At 35.4% G+C, this 26,813-nt stretch overlaps 1 protein-coding gene across 5 annotated transcripts in view; it reads right to left on the bottom strand.

Moving 5' to 3' along the window:
• ARPP21 (cAMP regulated phosphoprotein 21) overlaps positions 1-26,813 on the bottom strand; it is a 198,099-nt gene that overhangs the window by 102,940 nt on the left and 68,346 nt on the right. For 2 of the 5 annotated variants that reach the window (XM_081933460.1, XM_081933463.1), the window contains exons 1-8: positions 24,763-24,830; positions 24,497-24,663; positions 22,905-23,068; positions 22,498-22,539; positions 19,767-19,850; positions 16,448-16,590; positions 10,062-10,121; positions 8,844-8,969 (exon numbers count right to left, since the gene is read on the bottom strand). In XM_081933460.1, coding sequence (XP_081789586.1) covers positions 8,844-8,969; positions 10,062-10,121; positions 16,448-16,590; positions 19,767-19,850; positions 22,498-22,539; positions 22,905-23,036 — 587 coding nt within the window. In that variant the 5' untranslated portion in view covers positions 23,037-23,068; positions 24,497-24,663; positions 24,763-24,830. Of the gene's footprint in view, positions 1-8,346; positions 8,671-8,843; positions 8,970-10,061; positions 10,122-16,447; positions 16,591-19,766; positions 19,851-22,497; positions 22,540-22,904; positions 23,069-24,496; positions 24,664-24,762; positions 24,831-26,813 lie in introns of those variants that run through there. The other 3 variants (XM_081933462.1, XM_081933461.1, XM_081933464.1) reach the window with 3 other exon arrangements.

Below are 26,813 nucleotides of genomic sequence, written 5' to 3' on the forward strand. Positions count from 1 at the left end.
TAAGCTGAATCTAATAGATAAAGTAGAATTAGCACAAAAATTAAAAGTGATAAACAAAATTTCTTTGAAAATACAAACAAACCAGAAAGATGGCTGGAATATAAATTGAAAAAGAAGAAAGAAAAGAAACTGATACACCAATTAATGGATAGTGAAGGAACTATTCACTATCAAAATGATGATAAAAAGAAAGTAATTCAAAAGTACTATGAAATATGATCAAGAGACAATTTCAGAAAATAAAATAAAACAATATTTAGGAAAAGCAGATCTACCCAAAGTACCCGAAACAGTGAAAACTATGTAAGGTGAACGTATAACAATGATGGAACTAACAGAAGCAATTAAGAGACAAAAGAATGGTAAAACACTAGGTCCAGATGGTCTACCAGCAGAAGTCTACAAAGACTTACAAAACACTTTAAGTATACCAATGTTGGAAGTATTCAATGAACTACTGTTAGAAGAGAAAGTACCAACTTCATGGATGGAAGCATATATTACTCTCAGATTTACAACAGATAAAAAACTACAGATCGATATCTTTATTGAATGCATACAAAAATACATATGTGGATGGAAAAGATTATAAAGCAGCATACTGATTTAAAACCAGAAATATTTTTGTTGTGGATTTTACCTGAAACCTATAGTAAAGGGAATGCATATCAAATTATTCACGTATTAACTGCAAATAGAATTGTATTCACACAAAACTGGAAAAGTGAAGAGATCCCTACTGATGAGAATGTAATTAAGGAATGTAATATTAGAATGTGCAGAAATGAATAATTAACACTTGCAATTAAGGAGAAAGAACAAGCTGAATATTACATGACATGGGAATTATTTTATCGATGGTTGGAAAATATAAACAGGAGTTAGAAATAAAAGGAGATCAGTGAGATATAAGGCTAAGAGAGAGATGTAAATAATATTATATACTTTATTCATTAAACATGAAACTCAGTCAACTGAGCATTCAAAAATGCTTGACAAATGCCATTGACTGGTGCTAATGGTTGATACAGGTTGCTGGCAGCATCTTAGGTATCAACCAAATACCTTCTTAAAATATGCGATGTTCCGAGTAGCAGAGTTTTTTGCAGTTCTTCTGGTGTTATTCAGGAAGCTGTGTTTTGTTGATGTAATATAAAATTCTTATAAAATTATTGGACAATGGTACTGTACCCCGAAGACAATGAGTATCCCTGTTGTATTTTTCATCCATAATCACATAGTTTTGATGGTCAGGTCACGGTATTTCGTGATTTTCCCCCAGTTCTTTTCCTTTGACTCGGGCATCTCCTGGTATCGTGATGTCAATAAACTGTACATTTTCGACAACTGTGATATCTGGTGTGCTGTATTCCAAATGATGATCCATCTGTATTTGAAAGTCCCACAAGATCTTCACCTTCTCATTTTTTATAACTTTTTCCACTTTATGTTCCCATGACCTTTTGGATACAGGTAAGTCGTATTTTTTACGTAATGACCAGTAGATTAATTTAGCAACTCGGTCCTGTCTATCTTTGTACTCAGTTTGTACAATTTTGCTGCATTCACATATTTAATATGAAACAGTTTCAACTTTGTTGTTGCAAAGTCAACAGTTTGGATTGCCAGTGGATTTTTGTATCTTTGCTTTCGTGGCATTAGTTTGTAGTGCTTGTTCTTGAACAGCGAGTATTAAACCTTCCATTTCTTTCTTGATGGTTCCCATCTCTAGTCATGGCATGTAAGGTTGTCATCACATTTCAATGTTTTTCAAGTGCTGTCCATGCAAAGCTTTGGTTTTCCATCTATTTAATTTGTCATTCAGCTGTATTCTGCCTTTATTTCTGTTGTCTTTATAATGTTCTTCGTTTTAACTGCCTGCAGCAATTTTTCTGTACTTTGGTTCACATAATCATTCAAACTTAGTTTTTTTCTTCTACAGTTTGATGGCTTTGCAATAGCCCCCTGCCCCCTATTTTTCTTGGCAAGTATAACCTGCCAAGAAAAGGTACATTGGAAGATCGGGCAATGTAAGAGTAAGAGAAACAAATTTTGGAGCTTAAAACAAATTTTCCGGAGCTAAGCTAGCAGCTAAACGTCACTCAGAATACAGAGGATGGAAAGAAAGGAGGAGAAAGCTATCAGTGAGAGAATACTGAGATCAAGAAGAACTTTGTTAATAAATTTGTGCTTGGAAAAACCTAAAGCTAAAAAATAAGGGAAGATCAGGAAAATTGGAATATGGACTTTGAACTATTGGTTCGACTACCGACAAGATTTGACAAATTAGTGATCTGATTACATAAAGGAACAATAAAGCAACCTACTGGAGAGAGGAGACATAATACCATTTTGAAACAAAGGAATAGAAGAAGAAGGTCTTTCTTTAGAGGAATAGGAATAGAAGAAGAAGGTCTTTCTTCGCCTCTCCTGTTCAACACATACATGAAGCCACTGGGCGAGATCATTCGTGGGTTCGGAGTAGATTACCATATGTACGCTGATGACACGCAGCTGTACATCTCTACCCCGGACCACCCCAATGATGCCGTTGAAGTGATGTCCCAATGTCTGGAAGCGGTTTGGATCTGGATGGGAGGTAACAGACTCAAACTCAACCCGTCCAAGACGGAGTGGCTGTGGCTACTGGCACCCCGGTTCAACCAGTTACGTCCATCACTGGCCATTGGGGGCAAACAGCTGGCCCCCGTGGATCGGGCACGCAATTTGGGTGTCCTCCTGGATGCCCAGATGTCAATGGATGACCATGTGACAGCTGTGGCAAGGGGGGCATTTCACCAGGTTCGCCTGGTGTGCCAATTGCATCCCCTATTGGACTGGAACGCCCTCTGCACAGTCACTCATGCGCTTGTGACGTCTCGACTGGACTACTGTTATGCTCTCTACCTGGGGCTCCCCTTGAGATGCACCCGAAGGCTGCAGCTGGTTCAGAATGCGGCCGCACGGACAATTGTGGGAGCTACTAGATACTCCCACGTAACACCTTTGCTGCGCGGGCTGCACTGGCTACCTGTGGCTTTCCGGGTGCGTTTCAATGTGTTGGTTATCATCTTTAAAGCGCTCCATGGCACAGGACATAGTTATCTGCGGGATCGTATCCTGCCCCATACATCCCTTCGGCCGATTCGCTCTCACAGAGAGGGACTCCTCCGGGTGCCGTCCACTAGGCAATGCCAGCGGGCGACGCCCAGGAGTAGGGCCTTCTCTGTGATGGGCCCGACCCTCTGGAATTAACTCCCCCCGGATATCAGGACTACCACCGACCTCCGCTCCTTCCGTAAGAAGCTAAAAACCCACCTGTTCAACTTAGCCGGCCTGGCCTAATTCCCAATTTTAGTCCCTCAAGCCTGCATTTTTAAGTTTTTTAGGGGTATGCTTTTAGTTGCTTTTAATTTTTACTTTTCTGTACAGCTGTATTAGGTTTAATTTGTTTTTAAGGGTATAGGATATTTATCTTTTGTATTTGTTTTAATGAGACACCTGTACACCACCCCGAGTCCCTTCGGGGAGAGGGGGCGGTCTATAAATCCTGAAAAATAAAATAAATAAATAAATTTTTACTTGACTTTATTTTCTTTATACTGGAAGAAAATATAGAACTTTTGAATTTTGGAAAAGGATTAGATTATCTTGGGATCTGATATCAAAGAGAAGAACTAAGAAGAAGGACTAATTTATTTGTGGTAAAATATAAACATATTAAAAGTATATTAAATTTGATCATGGAGGGTGAAATGTTAGAGGAGTTGTTGGAAATGTTAAAAAGTCCACGAGCAACATTTAAAAGTAACAAAGAGATAGAAAAGGAACTAGAAAAATTGTTGAAAGTGGAGACAGGAGAGGAACAGACAAGCAAGGTAAATAAACAAGGAATTAACAAGGTAGAAATGGAAAATAAAACTCAATGGGGCAAAGTACAAAGAGAGCCGAGAGGAAAAAAGGGGAACGACATATGAAAAAGAAATTAGCCAAAAAGAAAGAGAGAAATAAAGAGAGATGGGAAAGAGAAACTTGGGGGAGATACTCAAAAAATCTATCAAAAAGTGAGAGGGAAAATACAGAAGAAAAGATATAAGACACATAAAAAGAAGAAAAAAGAGAAAAGAAAATTTAGAAATAGGAGAATAGTAGAATGATATGATTCAGTAGAAAGAGAGATTGTTAACAAGGTAAAAATACAGTATGTTTTAATTAGAATGTGTGGGAATTATATTAAGAACCTTAAAGCTATTAAATAATTATGTTATATTTGATTATATAAAACTTGTAATTTGAAACTTGAAATTTGAAAGATTCATATTGTTAATGGAAAATAGATGGAAAGAAATGATATTTTTTATTTTTAAAGAGACAGAAAAAATATATTATTTGTACATGTTAAAAACTAGAAATTGGAAAATAGAAGAAGAAAAGTAATATGGCTAAAATTGGAAATAATGGAAATATAATGCAAAATGAATTATGTTTTTTGGTGGGAATGTTAAAGGGGGAATTTGGACAACACTGTTCATAAAAGAACTTTTATTATGCAACAAAATAAATAAAAAACTTTAAGGATCGTTGGCTTATCTGAACGATCGTTCTCTGGGCGTTCTCTGGGTATATTGAAGGCAACAGACCTATGCAGATTATTTTTTGTTTAATTTTTGAATGATTAAAATGTAAAGCAATCCATGCAATTTCTCTAAGAATGATTCAATGTACCTGGTTTAGAGTTTACCTGGCTTGCAGTGTACCTGTAAGAAAATTGGTGGATAAAAACCAATAATGAATAAAACTCTTTATATATCATTTTAAAGATAAATAATTAGCTACATGAGTCATATCAATCAAGACAATCCTTTTTTTCTACCTTTCTTTTTTTAATTATTTTTTTAATGCAATAATTCAATTTTCCATTAAACAGTGTGTCGACTGGGTACAAATATCTTTGTGCAGTAATAATCAACATTTATGATACTATTAATTGCATTGATATTAATTCTCTAAATAATACTAATACTAATAATTAACTAATAATAATACTAAAAATTAACATAAACTATTCTCCTGTGTGCTGCTTGGAGAGTCCAAGCATGAGTTGAATTCTACCTTCTGCCCAAGGACTGAAATGTTATTTCTTTGGCCATGCCTCTGGTTCCTTGCTAGAGTCAGTTTTTTTCAATAAAGCAGTGGTCCTGTTGTAATGTAATCCAATGTTATTCCCCATCACACTGGAAAGTAGTTCATGCCAGGTAGGTGACCCCAGGGTGGGGTGGACTCTCCTGCAGCAACCTGAGAATGATTGTTCAGGTAAGCCAACAATCATTCTCCTGCGTGCTGCTTGGAGAGTCCAAGCATGGGACATACCCAAATTAAATGTCACTAGGGTGGGAAACATATGAGCTGGGGGTCTCTGTGCTGGAGTGGACCCCTTGTAGCACCTGTCTCCCAAAGGATGCCTCTGCAGATGCAAATTTGTCCAATTTGTAGTTTCTAATGAAAGGTGAGGGGGAGGCCCCGGTGGCTGCCCTACAAATTTTCTCAATTGAAGCTTGCGTTGCCCAGGCTGCCGTGGTAGCTGCACTTCTAGTGGAGTGTGTTGTTATGGAACCTGGCAGGGGTTTGGCCTGATGTTCATATGCTAAGGCAATACAAGCTCTGAGCCAACGTCCAATGGTCGAAGAGGTGACTTTGTGACCTGTAAAAGCCGGTTGGAAGGAGATGAAGAGTGCTTCAGACCTCTTAGAGGAAGCAATCCACTTAATGTACCTCCGTAGGACTCTTCGGACATCTAGAGAGTGCCAACGCTGTTCCCTGGGATGTCTTAGTTTCGGGCAAAAGTCTGGTAATATTATCTCCTGGACCCTGTGGAACCAGGAGTTGATTTTGGGAATAAACAAAGGATCCAGATGGAGGATGACCCTGTCAGGGCGAATGATGCACAAGTCCACCCTGACTGACAGTGCGGACAACTCCAAAATCTTCCTGGCTGATGTGATGGCAATGAGGAAAACTGTCTTAGACTGCTGAATTGGGATGGGCAGATACGCCTCCTTCAGATCTATGGATGTTAACAGATCTCCTTGCCTGATGCAGCCCAGGATTGACTGGAGGTATTGTATCTTGAAGCACTTGTATGCCAGGTGTATGTTGAGCAGCTTCAAGTCCAAAATTGCTCTCCACCCACCTGAATTCTTGGGGACTAGGAATAGAATGGAATAGAACCCCCTGTCCTCCTGCCCTTGGGGAACTGCCTCTATGGCTCTGCTGTCAAGAAGATGAAGGATCTCACTTCCATGAGACTTTTCTTGATTGGACAGGAATGGGTGAGGCAGCGGATGAAGTGGCGGGGGGGAATGAACTCCAAAGTGAGTTTCTGCCTCACTGTCTGGAGGACCCATTGATCTGTGGCGATCAACTCCCAATGATTGGTGAACAGTTGTAGTTGGCCTCCAATGGGAGGAGCCTGATGATGGTCACTTATTTCGACGGAAGGATCTGGAATCTGACTCTCTGTGAAATGGCCGCATAGAAAAATTATGTTGCCTGTTCTTGTCCCGAAAGGACTGCCGGTCCTGAGGCCGGTGTAGGGGCGTTGAAAGGAAGAACTAATCGCCAGGTTGGGTGCCCTGGGCGCCTGCCTGCAGAAATAAGCAGGGGATTGACGGTCAGCCCTTTTGGAGACAGAGGGTAAGATCTTCCTCTTTTCCTTGGTTTCCACCAGGACCGGATCCAAGGATTCCCCAAACAATTTACCCCTCTTGAAGGGGGAAGCTGCCAATTTCCATTTGGATCTCATGTCTGCATTCTAATATCTGGGCCATAAAAGGTGATGTGTGGTGACATTTGAGGCCAAAACTCTAGAGGCAAACTTGGCAGCATTAAGAGTGGCATCTGCTGAGCACTCTGCCACCACTATTATTTTGTTCACATCGTGGCATAACCTGGCTTCGCCAGCAGGTAGCCCAGCTTGCAGTTGGCAAAGCCAGAGCAAGGAAGCCCTATTTAAAAAGGATGTAGATGTGACCGCCTTAATTGCCCATGCTGCTTCCTGATGAGTTTTGTAACAAGCTTTCTCAGATCTCTTATCCTCTGCCTTTAAGCCCTCTAAAAGGTCTGGAGGAAGCACAGAGGATGAAGTAAGGGAAGCCACAGGAGCGTCAACCGAAGGCAACTTGAGGACTTCCTCAAATGTGGGGTCCATGCTGTAAAAGTTTTTGTCATTGCCACTGGGGGTAGCAAGGACACCTGGTTGTGCCCACTGCCTCTGAACTTGAAATAATTTAAGCAAAGGAATGATCTCCTGAGCCTGGATCGGTTCGTTAAACAGGCCTTATTATTTTTGCACAAAAATATTTGGAACCAGTTGACACACTGTTTAATGGAAGATGGAATTATTACATTAAAAAAATAATTGAAAAAAGAAAGGTAGAAAAAAAGGATTAACTGTCTTGATTGATATGACTCATGTGGCTAATTATTTATCTTCAAAATGATATATAAAGAGTTTTTTCATTATTTGCTTTCATCCATCGATTTTCTTACAGGTACACTGCAAGCCAGGTAAACTGTAAGACAGGTACACTGAATCATTCTTAGAGAAATTGCATGGATTGCTTTACATTTTAATCATTCAAAAATTAAACAAAAATTAATATGCATAGATCTGTTGCCTTCAATAAACAAAACAGAATAATCTGTATCTACAAAAGTTTCCTAGGCCCCAAAAAGTGATTGAAAAAAACATCAAGGTTGTAGAATGGCACATAATCTGACACTGTAGAATTAGAAATCAAGCATTACTGTAAAGATAGGCAAATTATTTCTCCCTAAGGTACAAATTATCTTGAGCCAAATAGATCAAGAGCTGCATGATAGAAATAGGTAGCTCTATTTCCCTGTGGGCATGCTTAAAAGATCTACTCTTTTATATGCTTCTCTGTTCACATACCTTATTTGCATCCACACACACAAATCCCCTCATACTAAGATACATCACTCCTCATTGCCTTTAGGGTTTGCCTTTTGTTTCCACCAATAGGAACCTTATTAAAAGACTCATTGGCACACTTACATAAATGCTGCTCCTCAGAAAGTGGGCATATCTTGGATTTAAAACTCTGCAAGGAACTTTCCCAGTGTTCTCTACAAGCCATAAAGTTTTATTTTAAAAAATATTAGATCATTTAATATTTGCCCAGGTATTTTTATTTATGTGTCTTCAGTGCTTTTAAGATATAACAAGCACAGAATATTTTTTAGGTTTTTCTTTTCTATGACATCAAACACTTATATTATGAGATATCTGTTTTTCAAATAATCAAATGCCTTAAATTTATTTGCTCTGCAAAGTGAATTAATTCATACACAGTTAAAAGCTGAGAAGGAAAGGTAATCCATATGGGAAAAAAAGAGTTTATACTAGTAAAACATCCAATCTTTAAAAGGCCTATATATAAGGGAGGGGGCGAATTGTTTGGAAATGCCATATTGTTTTAAAACATAGTCATTACATGTACCATTACTCCATCATATCTGTTCTTTCAAAATATATTATCAAGTGATAATAAGAAAGCAGGTAAATAACTTCATTGCAGAGGCACAATTCATAATAATTTTCTTGTCCACTGAGTGATTTGCTTCAGGACATTTCCTGATTTTGGTGGTCTTCAGAATGAGATTGGTATTATCCAGGTGAGAATGAATGTGAAAAAAATAATTATTATTCAATATGTAAGAAATAGAATAAAAGAACAAAGAAACTCTTGGATATAATGAATAAAATGCATACAGGAATTTTAGGAAAGGAGAATCAGAAAGCAAAGTGGGGTAGCACTTACATTCTCATGCTGCTGGTCTTGTTGATAATTACAAATTTCCCAGTCTGATCACAAATTGTGATCCATGCCAAAGTAAGCCGCCCCTTTGTGCACCAGCATTGGTTGATACAATGACATCTGGGGAAACTGGAACAAAACATCAAAGGGCTCAATATGATGCCGCCCTGAGATGATGGAATAATAACAGATCACTTTTTAAACATTTCTAAAATCACAAAGACTTGATTCTGAATTCTCTGCTTCTTCTATTCATTTATTTCAACTCATTTTCCAGTCATTCCAACAGTCAACATTTTATGTTTTGGGTAGTTTGGGAAAATAGGGGTAATTGTAAATTTAATAAGAAGAAGGCAAGCAAATGAATAACAGAAGTTTTGATTATACTTGAACATACATGAAAATTTGACTTTTGAAATTAATGGTAATCATACATAAATGAAAAATATGTTTTTGATGTAATTGATCATGCCATACCTCCAAAGCACTTAAAGTGTAAAAGTTGTTGTCGTACTAAAACTATACTTGGTAACTAGATAGGCAGGGGCACTGGCCCTGAATTCTTTAGTAATCACACTGTAAATTCGAAGACAAATAAAGTTACTTTCTCTATCTGTTAGTAACAATACAGATATTTGAGGAATTTTTTTGACTAATCCTTTGAACTTACACCAGAGAATCCAAAAGGTGCTTACATCTTGGTTCCAAAGTTCCAATGGCCATCACCTCCCCATAGTTACATGACTGGGGTACCCAATAACTGATCTGCTTTTAGAGCCATTTACAGCATTTTGTGGCCATGTGATTTATGATGTTTTTACTTGAAAACCATAATTTATATCCAGTTTTCAGCAAAAATGCCCCATATTAAACAATGAGTTCACTTAACCACTGCGGCAATTGATTGTTGATTATATGTTGTCTTAACAACTGCTGTATAAAAGGTTGTAAAATGAGAGTGGTCACATGATGAACCAGTTTACAATTGTCACAACTTACAACTACAATGGGCAGTCTCAATTATAATTATAAAGCTGAGGACTAGCTGTAACAAAGTCAACATTAAGGAATATATAACATTCCCTTTACTGTACACTGATCAACAAGTATTAATAATGATATTCTTAGGAATACAATAGAATTGCTTTGAGAATATATTTCTGACATGTTTTAATCAAAAGATGTCACAAAACAAGAAACAAGTATTGAAAAGAAACTTACCTCTCTTCACTAATAAAATCAATGATTTCCTGCTCCATTTTTAATAATATCATTCTATCCCTATTAATAGAAGAAAAAGAAATATTTCAAAATTGAATATGAAGAAAAGAAAAACAGAAAAACAGGCAGCAATGTCTGAAATATGTCTCATTACACCAAAGAAATTCAAAGTCTGAGTTTTATTTATGAGTAATGCAAATATGTTTAATTTTCTTTTCTAAGAAAGAAATACAGTGGGAAAAAAGAATGTAGATTTTTTTTGTACCTGAGTGAGGTATTTTACATAGATAGTAGTGTATAATCTATTATCCTTGTATTTCAAAAAATAAGAGTGTCTAACAAGACACAAATCTTCTTAATAATTATAATTTCTATCAACCCTCTGATTTCATTATAGCTATAAATGACATATCCCTTAGGCTGTACTATTCAGAAAAGAGGGTTATTGTTTTAAGACTGTTCTCCACAATTAAGTCTACCGTCATTATGTTCAAGTATCAACACAAAATCACAACACAGAGAATTTGGGTTTTGGGAGGTTAACAATAAAGATTATTTCCAATTGACTTAATCATTCCAGCCTAATTGACATTGTTCACTGAAGCAACTAGTCTCAAAAATATTTTGGCAGCTTGGTTTAATGTCAAATGTCATAAGAATAATTCTATGAAATGTTTTAATGGAAATTTGGGCAACAGTTGAGATTAGAGACGCAAAGGGAAAGTTCCCACTCAACTAGTTATCCTTGACCTGTTTAATGACTTTAATATTCTCCTGATGAATATTTACTTGGCTCTAAACATGCTTTTCTTCAGAAAAGATTTTTAAAAATTAGCTTTTCAAACAGATGTCAGGATGATTTGTGACCCTATCAGGTGGATGATAGATAGTGGAACTTATCTGTAATCTTTTCTCTTACCGTATTTTTCAGAGTATAAGACGTTCCAAAGTATAAGGCGCTCCTAGCTTTTGGGGAGGAAAACAAGGGGAGGGATCTGCCTCTGCCTCTCAGCAATTTGCCTCCTTGCAGCAAACAGCACAGACATATACACTGTTTGTAGTGTTACATTTCAGACTATTCTTGTATAAATGCTGTTAAAATTGATGTGGCTTTCAGGAAGTATACGTTATTCTCTGCTATTTAAAGGAAGATGCAATAGCACTGGGCCTATTCAGATCAAGCATTTATTTTAAAAAGCTTCTTCATGCTGTTAACTTGTCTAGAACAATAATAAAGTAGTCTTTTTAAAAAAATCTAATAATTTGAACATTCTGTAAGCATTTATAGTTATTGACTTACCTCCTTGCAGCAAACAGCATGTTTTAGTTTAGCCTGATTAGAAGGGGGGGGGATCTGTCTCTGCCTCGCAGCAATTTTCTTCCTTGCAGTAAACAGCAAGTTTCACTTTTGATTTCAGTTTCAGCACGAGCCTCCTCATGATCAGCTGTTTCAGGCTGCAGGGATTGCCATAGCCCAGCGATGGCGAACCTTTTTTGGCTCGCGTGCCACAAGTGGGGGGAGCGCAGGGGGGTCGTGTGTGGGCATGCCGCACCCATAATGCAACGTGGCCCCCCCAGTGCGCATGCTTTTTACATGCTTTTTTCACCCTCCCCAGGCTCCAGAGGCTTTATAGGAGCCTGGGGAGGATGAAAAGAGCCTCCCCCCCCGGAGGCCCTCCGGAGGCTTCAGGAACCATCCGGAGGCTTCCGTGAAGTCACTTCTGGATTGCTTGGAGGGTGGTTTTAAGTGCTCCGAAGGCGTCAGGGAAGCCTCCGGACAGTCCCTGAAGCCTTCGGAACGCTTAAAATGACCCTCCGAGCCGGTTTGCTCGGAGGGTGGTTTTAAGTGCTCCAAAGGCATGAGGGAAGCCTCCGGACAGTCCCCGAAGCCTTCAGAACGCTTAAAACAACCCTCCGAGCAACCCGGAAATCACTTCCGGTTTGCTCAGAGGTTGGTTTTAAGCGTTCCGAAGGCTTCAGGGAAGCCTCCGGACGGTCCCTGAAGCCTCCAGAGGCCCTCGGGGGGGGCGGGGGAGGCTCTTTTCGCCCTCCCCAGGCTCCTATAAAGCCTCTGGAGCCTGGGGAGGGCAAAAAATGGCTTTTAAAAAGGTGAACTCAGCTGGCCAGCGCGCGCATGTGCGCTGGCCAGCTGACAGGGCAGCGCCTCACGTGCCTTGACAAATGGCTACGCATGCCACCTGTGCCATGCGTGCCATAGGTTCGCCATCACTGCCATAGCCTATTGTCGCCTCTGCAAGCCCCATTTTCCTATTTGCTGTAAGGAGGTAAATTGGCCTCTGGGAGGCAGAGGCAAAGGGTGGGGGCGAGTGGGTGGGCAGGGCTACATTTGGTGTAAAAGGCGAACCCAAATTATCACCATCTTTTTGGGGGGGGGGAATACGGTATATGCCATATTCCTATTTCATTTTGTATTTATTTTTTAAAATAATGCTTTGAATATGGATGACACTATGAATTTTTGGATTTGGCATTCAATGAAAAATAGCATATGATTCCATGAGTGCTCTTCCACGAACAAAAGACCTATTCAATTTAGAAATATGTTTCTCATGTAGTAAAAAATCTTGAAATGGAGAAATGACTCCAAATCTGGAGATATTATTTTTATTTCTATAAAATTTATCATGAGTTTCCCCAAAGCTTTATTTCCTACCAGAAGTTATAGGTTAAACATAGATATTTCCTCTATGTTATTATTCATGAGGTAACATCCTGAATTAATGTACATTACATTACTATAAATGTTACTCTAACTTTTCCATGGAAAGTGATTTATTTATTTATTTTGCACTGTTATTTGCCCTGAACTCTTCATGATTACTTTGATTTTCAGAATATTCACATAACATACAAAAACACGAGTGTTTCTCCTGAAAATACTGGAAACTATCAAATATTGCACACACTGTGTATTGCAAGCTGGCTTCATATCTTCCTCTGAGCACTGGGCAACAAAAATATAATTAAAAGAATGAAAGAGCCCTGATGAGAAGGAAGGTAAATGTTACAACACAATAATTCTAGTACACAGTCTTGTTTGACAAGAGACACATAATTGCCACTAATGCAGTAAAATTTGTGTTCATTTTCTCTTCTTTCTATCTAACGTATAGGATCGCATCTCTTTTATGTCCAGCAGACGATTTTCAATATTCACATTTTGATAAGAGCTATTTTTTTCTGAAACAACTCTCACAGCTAGCTATATTTGACAGGCATTGCATGTTTTTTAGCTACTTTTGATTAGCAAGGCTGTTTGGGAATGCTATAGAAGTCTGCGTTTGTCTTATGTGTAAGCATGCATGTAAATAGCCAAATTTTGATCAATAATAGCCAAATTTTGATAATACAAGCCTTATAGTACATACTTATGATGTAGGTTTTGCTAAAATAATTTTTTAATACAGACATTATTTCACATACCATGAATACCATTTTCTGGAAAGAAATACTCTATCCCTACAAATTGCTAAGAGCCAAGCTATGCAAAAAAGGGAGAGGGAAACTAGGACTTATAGTTAACCCATTCTTTAATGGGTTAACAAGAAATTCATGCAAATCTATGCCTGTTGTATCTGTATATTCTTGGCTGCAGTCTGAAAAAACATACATTACTAATAGTTTCATTGTTTAAAAGTGAAAATAATCTAGCCATTGTGTGGAATAAAGTTTCTTTCTCTCCATCTGTCCTCAGGGGTGTCTGATTTATGAAACTTGCATCTTACATTAATAACATTTTAATAGAACACGTGCTTAATTATAAGCACCAACCACAACTGAATATTTAATATATAGTATTGGTTTTTTAAAAAATAAATTACAAACTGAAAATGATTGAATTCTGGAGATATCTGGATTTGTTTGAGCAAATGTAAAAGGAATGAATAAATCAAACCAAAATAGAAGATAGAAAAACAAATAAAAGTACCTTTGAATTTGTTTGCATATTACACTATTCCAAAACTGCTGGTATGCACTATTGGATTATTTCTGACTGGGGGATGGAGAAACAAAACATGGAAGCTCTTTCCCTGATTTGTTCACTGGACAAATCAAATCAAAGCTATTGATTTGGCTACTTCAAAAACAAGTGGAACCAAGCATAAATGACAGCCATGGGCAATAGTATACAACTCACTTACCATTAAACTACAAGCCTAGATTTTTTGCAGGACCAATGCTCTGTGTGTGTTATATGCATACACATTTGGCTGTGTTTACCTGGTTGTATCTAAGATATATTAGAATAGCTAATAGCTAAAGAATTTCTACAAAAGTAGAATATCTAGAGAAATCAGTAGTTTCTACTTAGAGAAACACAGTGAATGTTGAATATACAGTATATTAAAATAAAATAGCACTGGCACTTAGAGAGTGCTTTACAGCTCTCTCTAAGCGGTTCACAGAGTCAGCATACTTTCCCCAACAATCTGGGTCCTCATTTTACCGACCTCAAGAAGATGAAAATCTGAGTCAACCTTGAGCTGCTGAGAATCGAACTGCCGAACTGCTGGCAAACAGCAGTGAGCAAAATTAGTCTGTAATACTGCAATCTAACCACTGAACTACCACGGCTCTTAAGAATACTTAATTTATAGTTTAAGGTAGGTTGTGTATGCGCATGAAAAATAGAGTACTTTGATTCTGTCAATCAAATAAATTGATTTAATTTTCCTGGAATTATCTATGAAATGTATCCTTTGAGTAAATCCATAAAAAAATCCAGAATTTAGAACATAAGCATTATGTTTAAAACAGTCACATAGCTTGTATTCCAGATGTAGTTAGTTGTCATGAAAGAAAAAGCTTGCATATCATAATAATATTCTAGAAGGCAATGAGGTGACCAAGTGCAGTAAATGACAAAAATGCATATAGATTCTAATTAGTTATGGTATAAATTACTACTACTGTAGAGATTCAATGTATTTATTTAAATTGGCCTGTCAGCATATCAGTCAAGATTGAAACAAAAATTTCATTCAGGTAGTCTATGAATGATACCATCACTTGTCAGGACTGGATATTTCAAGAAGATAACCTTATGTACTATGTATTTCTATGGCAATTTTATGCTGAAAGTTATCATAGTAATAGAACATCAATTTAAGCCATCAATAACATGCAAAATGGAAATATACTATTTTTCATATACTATGAAAAAAATATTCATTTTTTTCAAATGAAAGTTAAATAAAAAAAATTATGGATCATTTATAAAGGCAACTAGAGGAGATGTATTTTAACACATTTCTTTTTAACTGTAGCTATCACAACCCAACATACTTAAGCTGAAAAGATAACAAGGTCTGAACGAAAAACATTCCAAAAACCTGGAATTTAAGGATTTTTTTCCTGGATCATAAAAAGAAGTCACTACTGTGCACCTCAATCAGAGGATAAATTCACTACAATTAGAACATTTTTTAGATGGTCACCTCTACATTATTTTTTATATTTTACATATGTGATATTTAGAATAATTACAATTATGCTGTGTAATATGTATGAAAAATTCTAACAGCAAGAAATAAATTGTCAAGAAGGAAGTGGCAATGTTTCTGTTAAATAAACGACAATACATGCACAGCAAACTATTATTGCATCAAAATGTTCCTATGCTGGAGCACTTTCAATAATGGATAGAAAAGTCTACAAGCACATGGTATAGGTTCCTCTAAGCAGCAACTCAGTTAGTGTGTATTCTTCCTTCGTTCCACACTGTCCTTACCCTGCTTCCACTTCTTAATATAAACTCTGCTTATGGATTTTAGAATCAGGTTGAAAATACGTAGACAGGATATATAATGCATTGACTTACAAATAATACTTTCTATTATATTATTGCTAATGCAGTTGAGCCATTTGCATATCATTTTTATGAAAAACATTACATATGTTTTCAGTTTTGATGCTGCAATACAGCGGCATCTCTGTGTGGTGGGAAAGAGAAGGAGGCAACCTGCAAAATCTGTGGTCCACCATGGCTGATCTCACACAAATTTTGGGGAAGATTAATGTAATTATTTAGAACAGAACAAATTCTTTCTCTTTATGTAATTATTTAAGCCTCTTTATATGGGTGTACATTGTCAGAATTATTATGACTTTGAAAGTTTAAGATAGCCTTTCAGCACATATTTTAGATGTAAAGAGAATTTGTTTTGTATATCACATTTGTTATGTACCAATCATATATATATATATTACAGTTAATATATAATCTATACGTATATCACAATCTCACAAACAAGTATAGAATATAAAAAATACAAACTAATTCAACTACAGACAAAAGCAACACAAACATTCAAAATGTCTCCATGTGTAAATGACTAAATAATGACTGAAATACTTTTGTTCACCTTTTGATAATATGCTTATCTTGGTTTTTCACTGTTTCTATCTTTTTCTTTGTTTTTATCCTTCTCTTTTTCTTTCTCAGAGTCATCTTTACTAGATTTATCCTCTTCTCGTAGGTTGGGGAAAGCTGTAGCTGTATTGATTCCTGTTGAAAAAAATGTAATAATTTAGGGCCACATTCAGGAAAAATAGCATGGCTTCCCAAATGCATAGGAAAGTGCAAGCTTGGAAAAGCTGGAGCCAAACAATATTTGATACACTTAATCTTAAGAAATTATGTATTATTACGGATATTTTTTGGTTGGTTGGTTGGGTAGTATAGTATCACTGAGTATCATAATTTAGTCCATATTATTGAATATCAGAATTTAGTTTGTTTGCAGTATATTCCAATGGATTCAATATGGATCATTTTAAATAAAATGCCAAATAAAAGCATTATTTATATTAAAATTACACTGAAATCAGCAGAATTCATCTCAGTGAAAATTGACTGAAAAATTTAAGGGAAACATAAACATTATTAAGTTTATTTAAAATAGTGGGACATTTTAAATAAATGTACTTAAAATTAGGAATGTAATCATTAGAATTTGACAATATTCATATGTATGGTTAATTTTATTTTATACCAAGAATTATTAATGTGTTTTTTCTTGAAAAAGGCCTATTTTATATCTTAAACTAAATGTTGATAAATGGGGAAAAATCCAAAATATGCCTAATCTTATTAATTAAAAAATTAAAATATAGCATGATTGTATGCAGTGATCCTAAAGTTTTCTCAAATATTTAGCATGGTACTATTTACATGTACTTTGGAGCAGTGTCACAGAAGCTCTGTACTAATTTTATTTGTATTAGCAATGCTTGAAGTTGTACAAATTGGAATCCAAATGTGCTTTTTGCTAAGTAAATTAGCTTATGAGATGGTATAATCATTTTTACAAATATTTACAAATTTAATCTATGCTCAAATGTTTTTTATTTTGAAAATATTTTTTATATTATGATGTGGAGGGGAGGAAGAACTAAATGCTTTTGCTGCCTATGAAGACAATCCAATACATGATTGTGGTCTAAGACTCATTAAAATGAGATTCATGGAACTTAATGGAAAAAGGTTTAATTGACTTTGACATCTTCAGTTATTTATGCTGAAGTCAAAGTGATTTCTAAGTGCATTTGCTCTTTTACAAAAAAATGGGGGGGGGGGGAGACAGACTTTACAAACAGTTTAATACAAACATATAAGCATACTGCACTGTATATATGTATATATAACTGTATATATCTATGTCATACATATAACATAATCTTGCTATATAGTCTTTGCATTAGAAAAAAACACACAGGAAAGCTGCAGAGTCGTGGAAAAATCTGGTGTTTGTTTCTTACACTTGTTTTTATTGACTTTTTTCAATTGCAAAATTACAATGTTGATAAGTACATTCATACAATTTAGGCATAGTGAACACAAAATGTTGAATTGCAGTAGTACACAAATAAACCAATATAACATTAGAAGCAACATTTCTTTTAAAATAAGGACAGATTGTAAGATCAGTTAACTTTTATGATGAAGTAATACAGGTAAACAAGATTTTTCCTACACAGGAAAATCAAGGCAAATTTTCAAATATAATACAAACATCAGGTCTGTAATACAATCCATACTCTATAGTTCTGGCAATGTACCATACATTCTTTGATGACTTAGACTCTTTGCTTGTAAACTAGCTAGGAAAACTAATGAGGAAAAATACAACTTTAAAAATAATCCATTTCCATTTATATAACTCTTCCAGGTTCCTTCAATCAATGAAATGAATAAACTACTGATTTAGCTTTCCTATGCAAAATTTGTCAGTCTTTAAACCAAGTGGTATACTTGTTAACTTATTATATGAAGCCAATTATCCTCAATATGCAGGCTTTGGTAGTAGACTATACTTAATCTTTGCATCCTTAACTTTTTGGGTGACATGTCATGGTGAGTCAAGAATAGTAAGGACCATAAAAAATAGCATTAGGGCAATATAGAAAAGATACTTGCTTCTAAACTTGCTAGTTCCTATAGAATATAACATTCTTTTTTTCATTTGTAGAGAAAACATCAGAAACTGTCATGCAACATTTAGTACAATCTGATATATTTATACATTTCTCCTCTCAGATTCCATTTGAAATGATAGAAAATACAAATAAAATGCAGAACAAAAGCCATATTTTTATAATAATGCAAGATGAACTAAATATTAGAATTGTTTTCAAAGTAACTACCCACAATAGATAAAAGAACCTTTTGATTGTTATACTGCATAAATATCATCTTAGAGCAGCAAAAGAATGTATAAAATCCCCACAGCTTATTAAGATATGGGACAGTGAATTTTGGTCATTCAAAAAATAAACAAACAGAGAAAAAAAACCTCTCCAGAGAAAAGTCCAGAGGAGAAGTAAATTTAAGTCATTTCAAGTTAATAAAGGAAACTTTTTTAAAAGTACACTTAACTGTGATCTGATTTTTGTGCTAACAGAAGTTTAAAATTCATTTCCTCTTTCCTCTCCCTTTCTAGGGCTGATCACATTCTTCAATTAATATCTGAATCTTCAAGTAAAAAATGTTGAGAAAAATAACTTTCTTTCAAGTAAGAAATAATTTCTTTTGGTTTCTGTGTTTGTTAAATTTATGTTTTTAAGCAAATAGAAATGTACGTTTTTTGCAATAAATGCTAAAGGAAAAATGGACACCATTCTGAATTTTTTTTACTTAATTCATACAATACTACTAGAGACTCATAAAATATATTTTAGCAATATTGGAAAATTGGCTCCAGGAATCAGAAAAATAAACCATCTGGAATACAAGCACTTTTTTTTATAGATTACTATTATTTGTTGGGTTAAAAATTGAGCTGTAATTATAAATTAAAACATGGGAAGCAATATGAAGATTTTGTATGACCAGAATGATACAATCTTATATCTGGTGTATCCTTAAAAGAGATAGCCTTAGAGAAAAAAACAATTGTAACCTTTTTGAGGTTTTTTTAAAAAATAATTAATCTGAATTCTTTTGAATTCCTTTCCATTTGTTGAAATTTTCAGGGGCTCTGGAAAAAAAGAGCAAATAACACCCTGTGATATACTGTTGATCTACTCATGTATATCAAATAAATACACTAAAAACATTAAAAAATAAAGTATGCTCATGTGAACTTTGATTCCCCCAAATTAAGAATTTCTTTTACAAATATACACTGTTATGCACAGGAAAAGAAAAAATATCCATGCAGCTTAGAAAACAATTTTAAATACCTGATTGTCAGTGTCTGGTTCAAGACAAGGAGATGATTCTTCACAAACAGCAAGGCTTCGTACCAGTTTCCCCTTTCCTCCTGACTGAAATAGAGAAGTAAAATAATTTCTAAACAAATAATATAATAGTGTGTGTGTGTGTGTGTGTGTGTGCGTATGCTGGTCTTGTTGTATTCGGGTCTTTTCCCGTGTAAGATTGAGATTGTCTTGGCAATGTTTCGGCGAGGTCTCACTCGCCATCTTCAAGCTGGTGTTTTCAGCTTCGTGTTTGTGTGAGTAAAGCGTGGTCAGAGCTGCCGTCTTTCTATAAATCTGTGTCTAAGGTTCTATTTCCATAGTAAATTGTATTTTGGGGTGTAGGCTGTTTAGATGTGTGAGGAAGTTGTCCAGTTTTTCTTTCCCATGTGGCCAAATCATAAAAGTGTCATCTACATATCTAAGCCAGAGTTTGGGTTTGTGTTCATATTTATCTTTCATAATTTGCCCACACAGGAAGGAAAAACTGGACAACCTCCTCACATATCTAAACAGCCTACACCCCAAAATACAATTTACTATGGAAATAGAAGCTAACAACCAACTTCCCTTTCTGGACATCCTAATCTACAAAAAACCCAACGGCTCCCTAGGACAAACCATCTACCAAAAACAACAACAACACACTAACCACTACTTAAACGCACAATCCCATCACCACCCTGCACAGATCAACTCCGTAGCTAAGACCCTCATTTCCAGAACCAAACGCCTAGCCGACAAAGAGCACCTGAAAATTGAATTACACACTCTCACAAACGTATTAATTTCCAACGGATTCCAAAGAAACACAATTACCAACGTAATTCAAAAGGAGACACCCACCAAGAACTGAGACACAGAACAGAACAACGGCATCACCCTCCTCCCTTACATCAAAGGCACCAAAGATAAAATGAGCAAAATTCTCCACAAACACAATATTAAGACAGCTTTCAGCACTGACCAAAAAATAGCCAACATCTTAAGAAACCCCAAAGACAAGATCCAGCTAGAAAACCAAGGAGTCTATGAAATGCCATGCAAAATCTGCCCAGCCACATACATTGGACAAACTAATAGGAGAATAAATGCATGCATCACAGAACACAAGAACGCAGTCAGAAAAGAAGAAAAAACTTCCTCCCTTTTCCAGTACCTTAAAGCAACAGGACATGAAATTGATTTTGAAGGAACCAAATTAATCTCCAAAACTGAGTACTTCAGCAAGAGAATAATTATGGAAGCCATCGAAATAGAGACACCCCCCCCCACAACATGAATAAAGGTGATGATACCTCCCGCCTACCAGACATCTGGAAACTAGCCCTAGTCAACAAACGAGTCCTAGCCACGAAAACCGACACTGGACCCAGAACAACACAGGATGCCGCCACCAATCACCCTCACCAGACTCAAACCCAAACCCATCCCATAGACGAAATGCAACCACCATCCAGAAGCCAAACCACAGCGGCATCACCAACTGCTGCACCCCCCCTCTGACCCCCACACAAAGCAAACTGACACATGCCATGAACACATAGCCAGACCGCAAACTCGGAGCCAATCCAAAGCCCGGGATGTTACATCACAGCCATCTGCTCAGGACATTACATCACAGAACTCAGGAGGTTACAACGCAAAGGCTCAGGATGTTACAACGCAGCCAATCTCCCAGGTTGTTGCAGCACAGGACTCAGGATATCACTACACTAGAGCTCAGGATGTCATCACACAGCCCATTACCCAGGTCATTACAACACAAAAGATTAATGGGCACACAGCTAGTACCTCAGCCACACAGAATGTTACAAAACAGCCGACTAATCTGCATACATCAACTCCATCAACTAATCAAAATATAATAACACAGCCAACAACCCGCTTACAGCAACAAAGCCAGCACTCCACACACACACACACACCAATATTTATAAAAAGATGGCAGCTCCAATCACGCTTTGCTCGCACAAGCACGAAGCCGAAGGCACCAGCCTGAAGATGGCGAATGGGACCTCGTTGAAACGTCACCAACATACTCTCAATCTTACATGGGAAAAGACCCGAATACATCAAGACCTGCATACTACAAAAACAAATATATATATTTGTATACATATGCATAGCTGTTAAATGAGACATTAAAAGTAAAAACTAAAAAAGAGATAAACTGGTGTACAAGAATAAACTGCCCAGTTGCTCTAAGAATAATGGATGAGTAATTGAAATTAAGATATCTGAAAAATAAATCAGTACTTTTGAAAAACTTGATTAAATTGCAATGCAAACTTTCATCAAAACTTCAGATATTCAAAACTGTAATACTTATCTCCAACAAATTAATTGATATATTTAGGTGGCTAAAATAAAATATCCTAGTCTTTAAAATAAGAAAGTATAGTTTAATTGTTTCTTTTCATCTTTGAAAACTAGACATCTGTAAGCGTGAAAGCATCTATTAAGCATGAAAGTATGATGTTTGGCAAGAGAAGAAAAAATAAATGTAATGTAATGTAATTTTCCCCGTAAATAGCAGAAACACACAAATCAATTCATTAAAAGACCAAAAAACTGAACTGAGGCAAAAATTGAAAAAAATAATATCTGTAACCATAAATTAAATGAAAGTTAAACTTTCATCACCAGCCATGTGATGCAAATTTTCATCCAAGCCAACCTATTGCAATTCTGAGCAACCAGACAAAAACTCTACCTTGGATCTCTTTTTCTGCTGGTTCTGGTTAACATTTCGTAACTGTGAAAAACAAGTGACAAAACATTCAAATGTATTAGTAGAAAATATGCATAATAGAAATAATGGTATTTCTTATGATAGCTATCAAATAATTTGTTCTTATCTCCGTCATTGATACTATTAAGGCATAAAGATGTTTGTTTCTGTTTGTAAATTTACTTATAATGGTCCTCATTAAAGAAAAGCTTCTGCATCTAATTTTCATCCTATTTCTTTCTTGTTAGTATGTTAGTGAATATTAGCAAATTTTTCAGATGCATTCACCATATACTAATATTTGAAAATGAACAAAGGGTATCTAAAATTATAACATCTAATAAAAGATTAGATAGATTTATTAGAAAATATGTGCCAATTCTTATTACCTGGTCTGATTTGCCATATTCTTCTTTTTCATCTACTTCTGAACTTTCTGTTTTATTAAGAATGCAATTCTCTGGTTGAGCGAGAGACAAGTCTAGCTCATTTACAGCTTCTAGTTTATCTTGCTTAGACATTCTCAGAGATTGAAAGAAAAGGTTTTGATGACCTAAAATGTTAAGTCAAACAATAGACAGGCAGAAATTTATATCACTTTCTTCCCATTTTATTGCATAACACAGCCCAACAGAATTCAATACAATTCACACAGTAATGGATTGGAGAATTCTAGGTGAAGGCTAAAGAATTTAAAAATTAGCAAATAGTTTAGATTAATTGAAGTAATCACAATAAAGAACAGAAAAATAAAGATGTTGCTATTTCTCTTCCCTCATCTTTCATTCTGCAGTTGCAAATTTACACATGTGGAAGAACAGTTTTACTAGGAAACTGTTGCTACAAAGTAATAGTAACTATGCTCTTAGGTGTGGTGGGGCAAGAAATATACATTTTTCTATTAGACAATGTCTTTTGAAAAAGAAAAGGAATCAGCATACACCTACCATTCAATCATTCATATGTGCACACATATGAAAGAAAGAAACCTTGAAGAAATAATGATTCAATAAATACATTAATTCTCCACGACATTAAAAATCTCATACTCTTCACTAATAGGTGTCAAACTGACAGCTCCACTATAAAATTAAAAAGCCCTTTTTAAACCCCATCTCATTCTCCCATACTGTTAAAATCCTCCCAGAAACTCTTGGAAGATGGCTCTCATGAAGATCTTTTTTAAAAAGGCTTTGCTCTCATTTCAAGTCATTTGTACAGAATCTTAGCATAGCTTTTAAAATTAAAAATATTCATAAAATTCTATTCTGACACTTCCATGCTGATTGGTTATCAAATATATCTCATGAATAATTTAGTACTTTTTTGTTCTTCCCACCCACTATATTTCTTTTATAAGAAAGAAAATATACTGGAGAAAGACAATAAGTTCTTAACAAATGTTGCTATTTGTCCTACTCCCTATATAATGATGGTAATTTGATAGATATAAATTTCATTGTGTTTCTTTTGTAAACACTAATTCATACTGAAGAGTTGTCTCTAATCTTTGTTTTGGTTTATTTTAAAAGAAAATAAATAGAATACAGTGTGGTCAGAAATTCAGAAAATTAAGCATGATTGTGTAAATGAACTAAGGACTAAAAGAAATAAAAACACTCTTCCTTTCAAGGTTTGCAGTTCTCTTTGTATGAACAGTAAGACAAAACAGCAATGAATGAAAATGTAAATTTATAACAATCAACAAGTCATTTTTATTAACACATTTTACGGTGGTGTTGGAACAATAACCTCTCTTTATAACTAATAAGCATTTATATCTGGAAATTAGTACCTAGTTTCTTTTTTTATAATTTTAAATTTTAAATATAATGTTAAATACAACTAGCATGAATTCTACAAATTGTATGATCCGGTATGTACTCTAGCAATTATAATCATGCAAAATCCACATGTATATTGTTACAGGTGCACACACAGACAAAATCTACTGCCAATAGATAACAAAGATGTGAATTACCTTCAATAATAACTCTTGATACCTTCCGTTCAGATTCTGTTGCTCCTCACTGGTTAAATCCACACAAGTGATCGATGATAATGTGAATGCCATGACCCCATTAACAATTCAGGATGCCAGTTTCCATCCTGTTCCTTTATAGAATTTGACAGAGTATTGTTATCAACCTGGCAAGAAAGAAAAAAAGGACAAAGAATAAAACCAATAATAAGAGTTATAATCATAGTTAAAATTAAAAGATAAAATAAAGAGACAAGATTTCTAACCCTTATGACCAGCTTCAAGCAAACCACTTTCACAGCTTGATCCAGTTCCACCTGTCTCAAAAACTGTGCTTCTTCTCTAATGAAGGCTAGAGCATGCTGTTCAACTCATAACAGCTCCTACGCATGGAGCTAAAATTAACAATTGCGGATTATGTGCCAAAGATTACTCACTTCAATTTTAACCTTTTTAGTAAATTCTAACACACACACACACACACACACACACACACACACACACACACACACACACATATATATATATATATATATATATATATATATATATATATATATATATATATATATATATATATATATGTTTGCTTCAATGGTAATCAATATTGTCCTTAAAGAAAAGAAGAACGTTGTCTGCTCTGAAATTGAAGCTATAAACTCAAATTGTTTTTAAAGAATAACAAACACTGATCTCAATAATACAAATGACTGATTCAAAGCACTAAAACAGTTCAAAGCAATTAATAGTTGTAAAAATGGAAATTAGAAAGACTTTATAAGGATATAAAAGGGGGGGAAAGATTACTGCAGGAAAGACAGAAACATTCTAGGTATTTGGCTAAAGTATGTCAGGGATTTAGAAGAAAATAAAAACATTAATAAAGTGTTACAATATCATGATTACATTTTAGAGAATTTGGTTTGGCAGTTGACTAATCCAGAGATGGGCAAGTCTTCTGGCAAATATATAACAGCTGCTTTAAGGAGTTGCAGACATGTTCATGTCTGCTTGTACTCCAAACAATATCCCAAAGATGCTTTTCCAAAATCTTCTTCTTGGATGAGAAGCAAAACATTGTCAAAGAAAAAAACCTAATAAAGTCCAGTTGCCTTTGGGAAAAGCACCTTTGGGACAACCGTGATCTAGATGAGAATATCCATAGACATTTACACCAAATAATGTTTGTTATACTGAATCAGAGATACTCCTATTAACAACTGAAATTGCCATTCTAGCTTTGAAAAAAAATACATGGTGTATATTTATATAATGCTACTATGCCACTAATTGTAACTTTTTTCTTCTTCGATTCAATCATTTCTGACTTGGAAACTACCATGGCAATGTTTTTTTACAGAAGTGGTTGGCCACATTGCCTCCTTCCAAGGACTCAGAGATAGTGTCTAGGCCATGGGTGTCCAAACTTGGGAACTTTAAGACTTGTGGGCTTCAACTCCCAGAATTCCCCAGCCAGCCATGCTGGCTGGGGAATTCTGGGAGTTGAAGTCCACAAGTCTTAAAGTTCCCAAGTTTGGACACCCCTGGTCTAGGCCAAGATTACCCGGTTGGCTTCAGTCCCAAGACAGGACTAGAACTCACAATCTCCCATGCTGATGCCTTAACTGCTATAGCAAACTGGCTTTTAGTTGCAACTTATATTATGAATTGAAGCATCCACTGTAAGGTGCCTCAGGCATATTCAATATATAATATATTTTGGTTTCCCCCTTTTTTTAGATCTGGTGAGGCATAATATATTTCAATTTGAAACACTTGCTATTATACAAAAGTTGGTTTAACTATACCCATATATTTGCCAATAGTTAAAATCAAATTGAGGACATTTTCATACAAACATACATATCAAGAAATTAGTTCAAATTTCTCACCAAAGTAGAAGAGTGAAAATAGTTGAATATTTGAAGAGCCTAAACAAATTTGTGATTGAGTTTCCAATTATATAGTCAAACTGAATTAAATATGTGTGAATTAAATTAGCTCTCTTGATCATAAAACCAGACTATAGTGTTGTAACAACTTAAGAGCAGAAATGGTAAGCCATACTTTTATACTCAATTAGTAAACTCCAAAATTACCCATATATGATAAGAAGCAAAAAGTTAACTCAAATCACCAATAGTATATTTCCCGGAAATATGATTTTATGAATCTTACCACCATTTTTTAGAAGTCTATTCAACACATCATAGAAAAAAACATTAAAATATATGTAAAGCCTAGACTTTACAGCATTCCTGATCTTTTTTCTTTCCCACACTACTAATATAAGGATAAATTAATTAATAATATTTAT

The sequence above is a fragment of the Natrix helvetica genome (genome assembly GCF_964273705.1).
Source record: "Natrix helvetica genome assembly, chromosome: Z".
In the NCBI taxonomy this organism is placed as follows: domain Eukaryota; kingdom Metazoa; phylum Chordata; class Lepidosauria; order Squamata; family Natricidae; genus Natrix; species Natrix helvetica.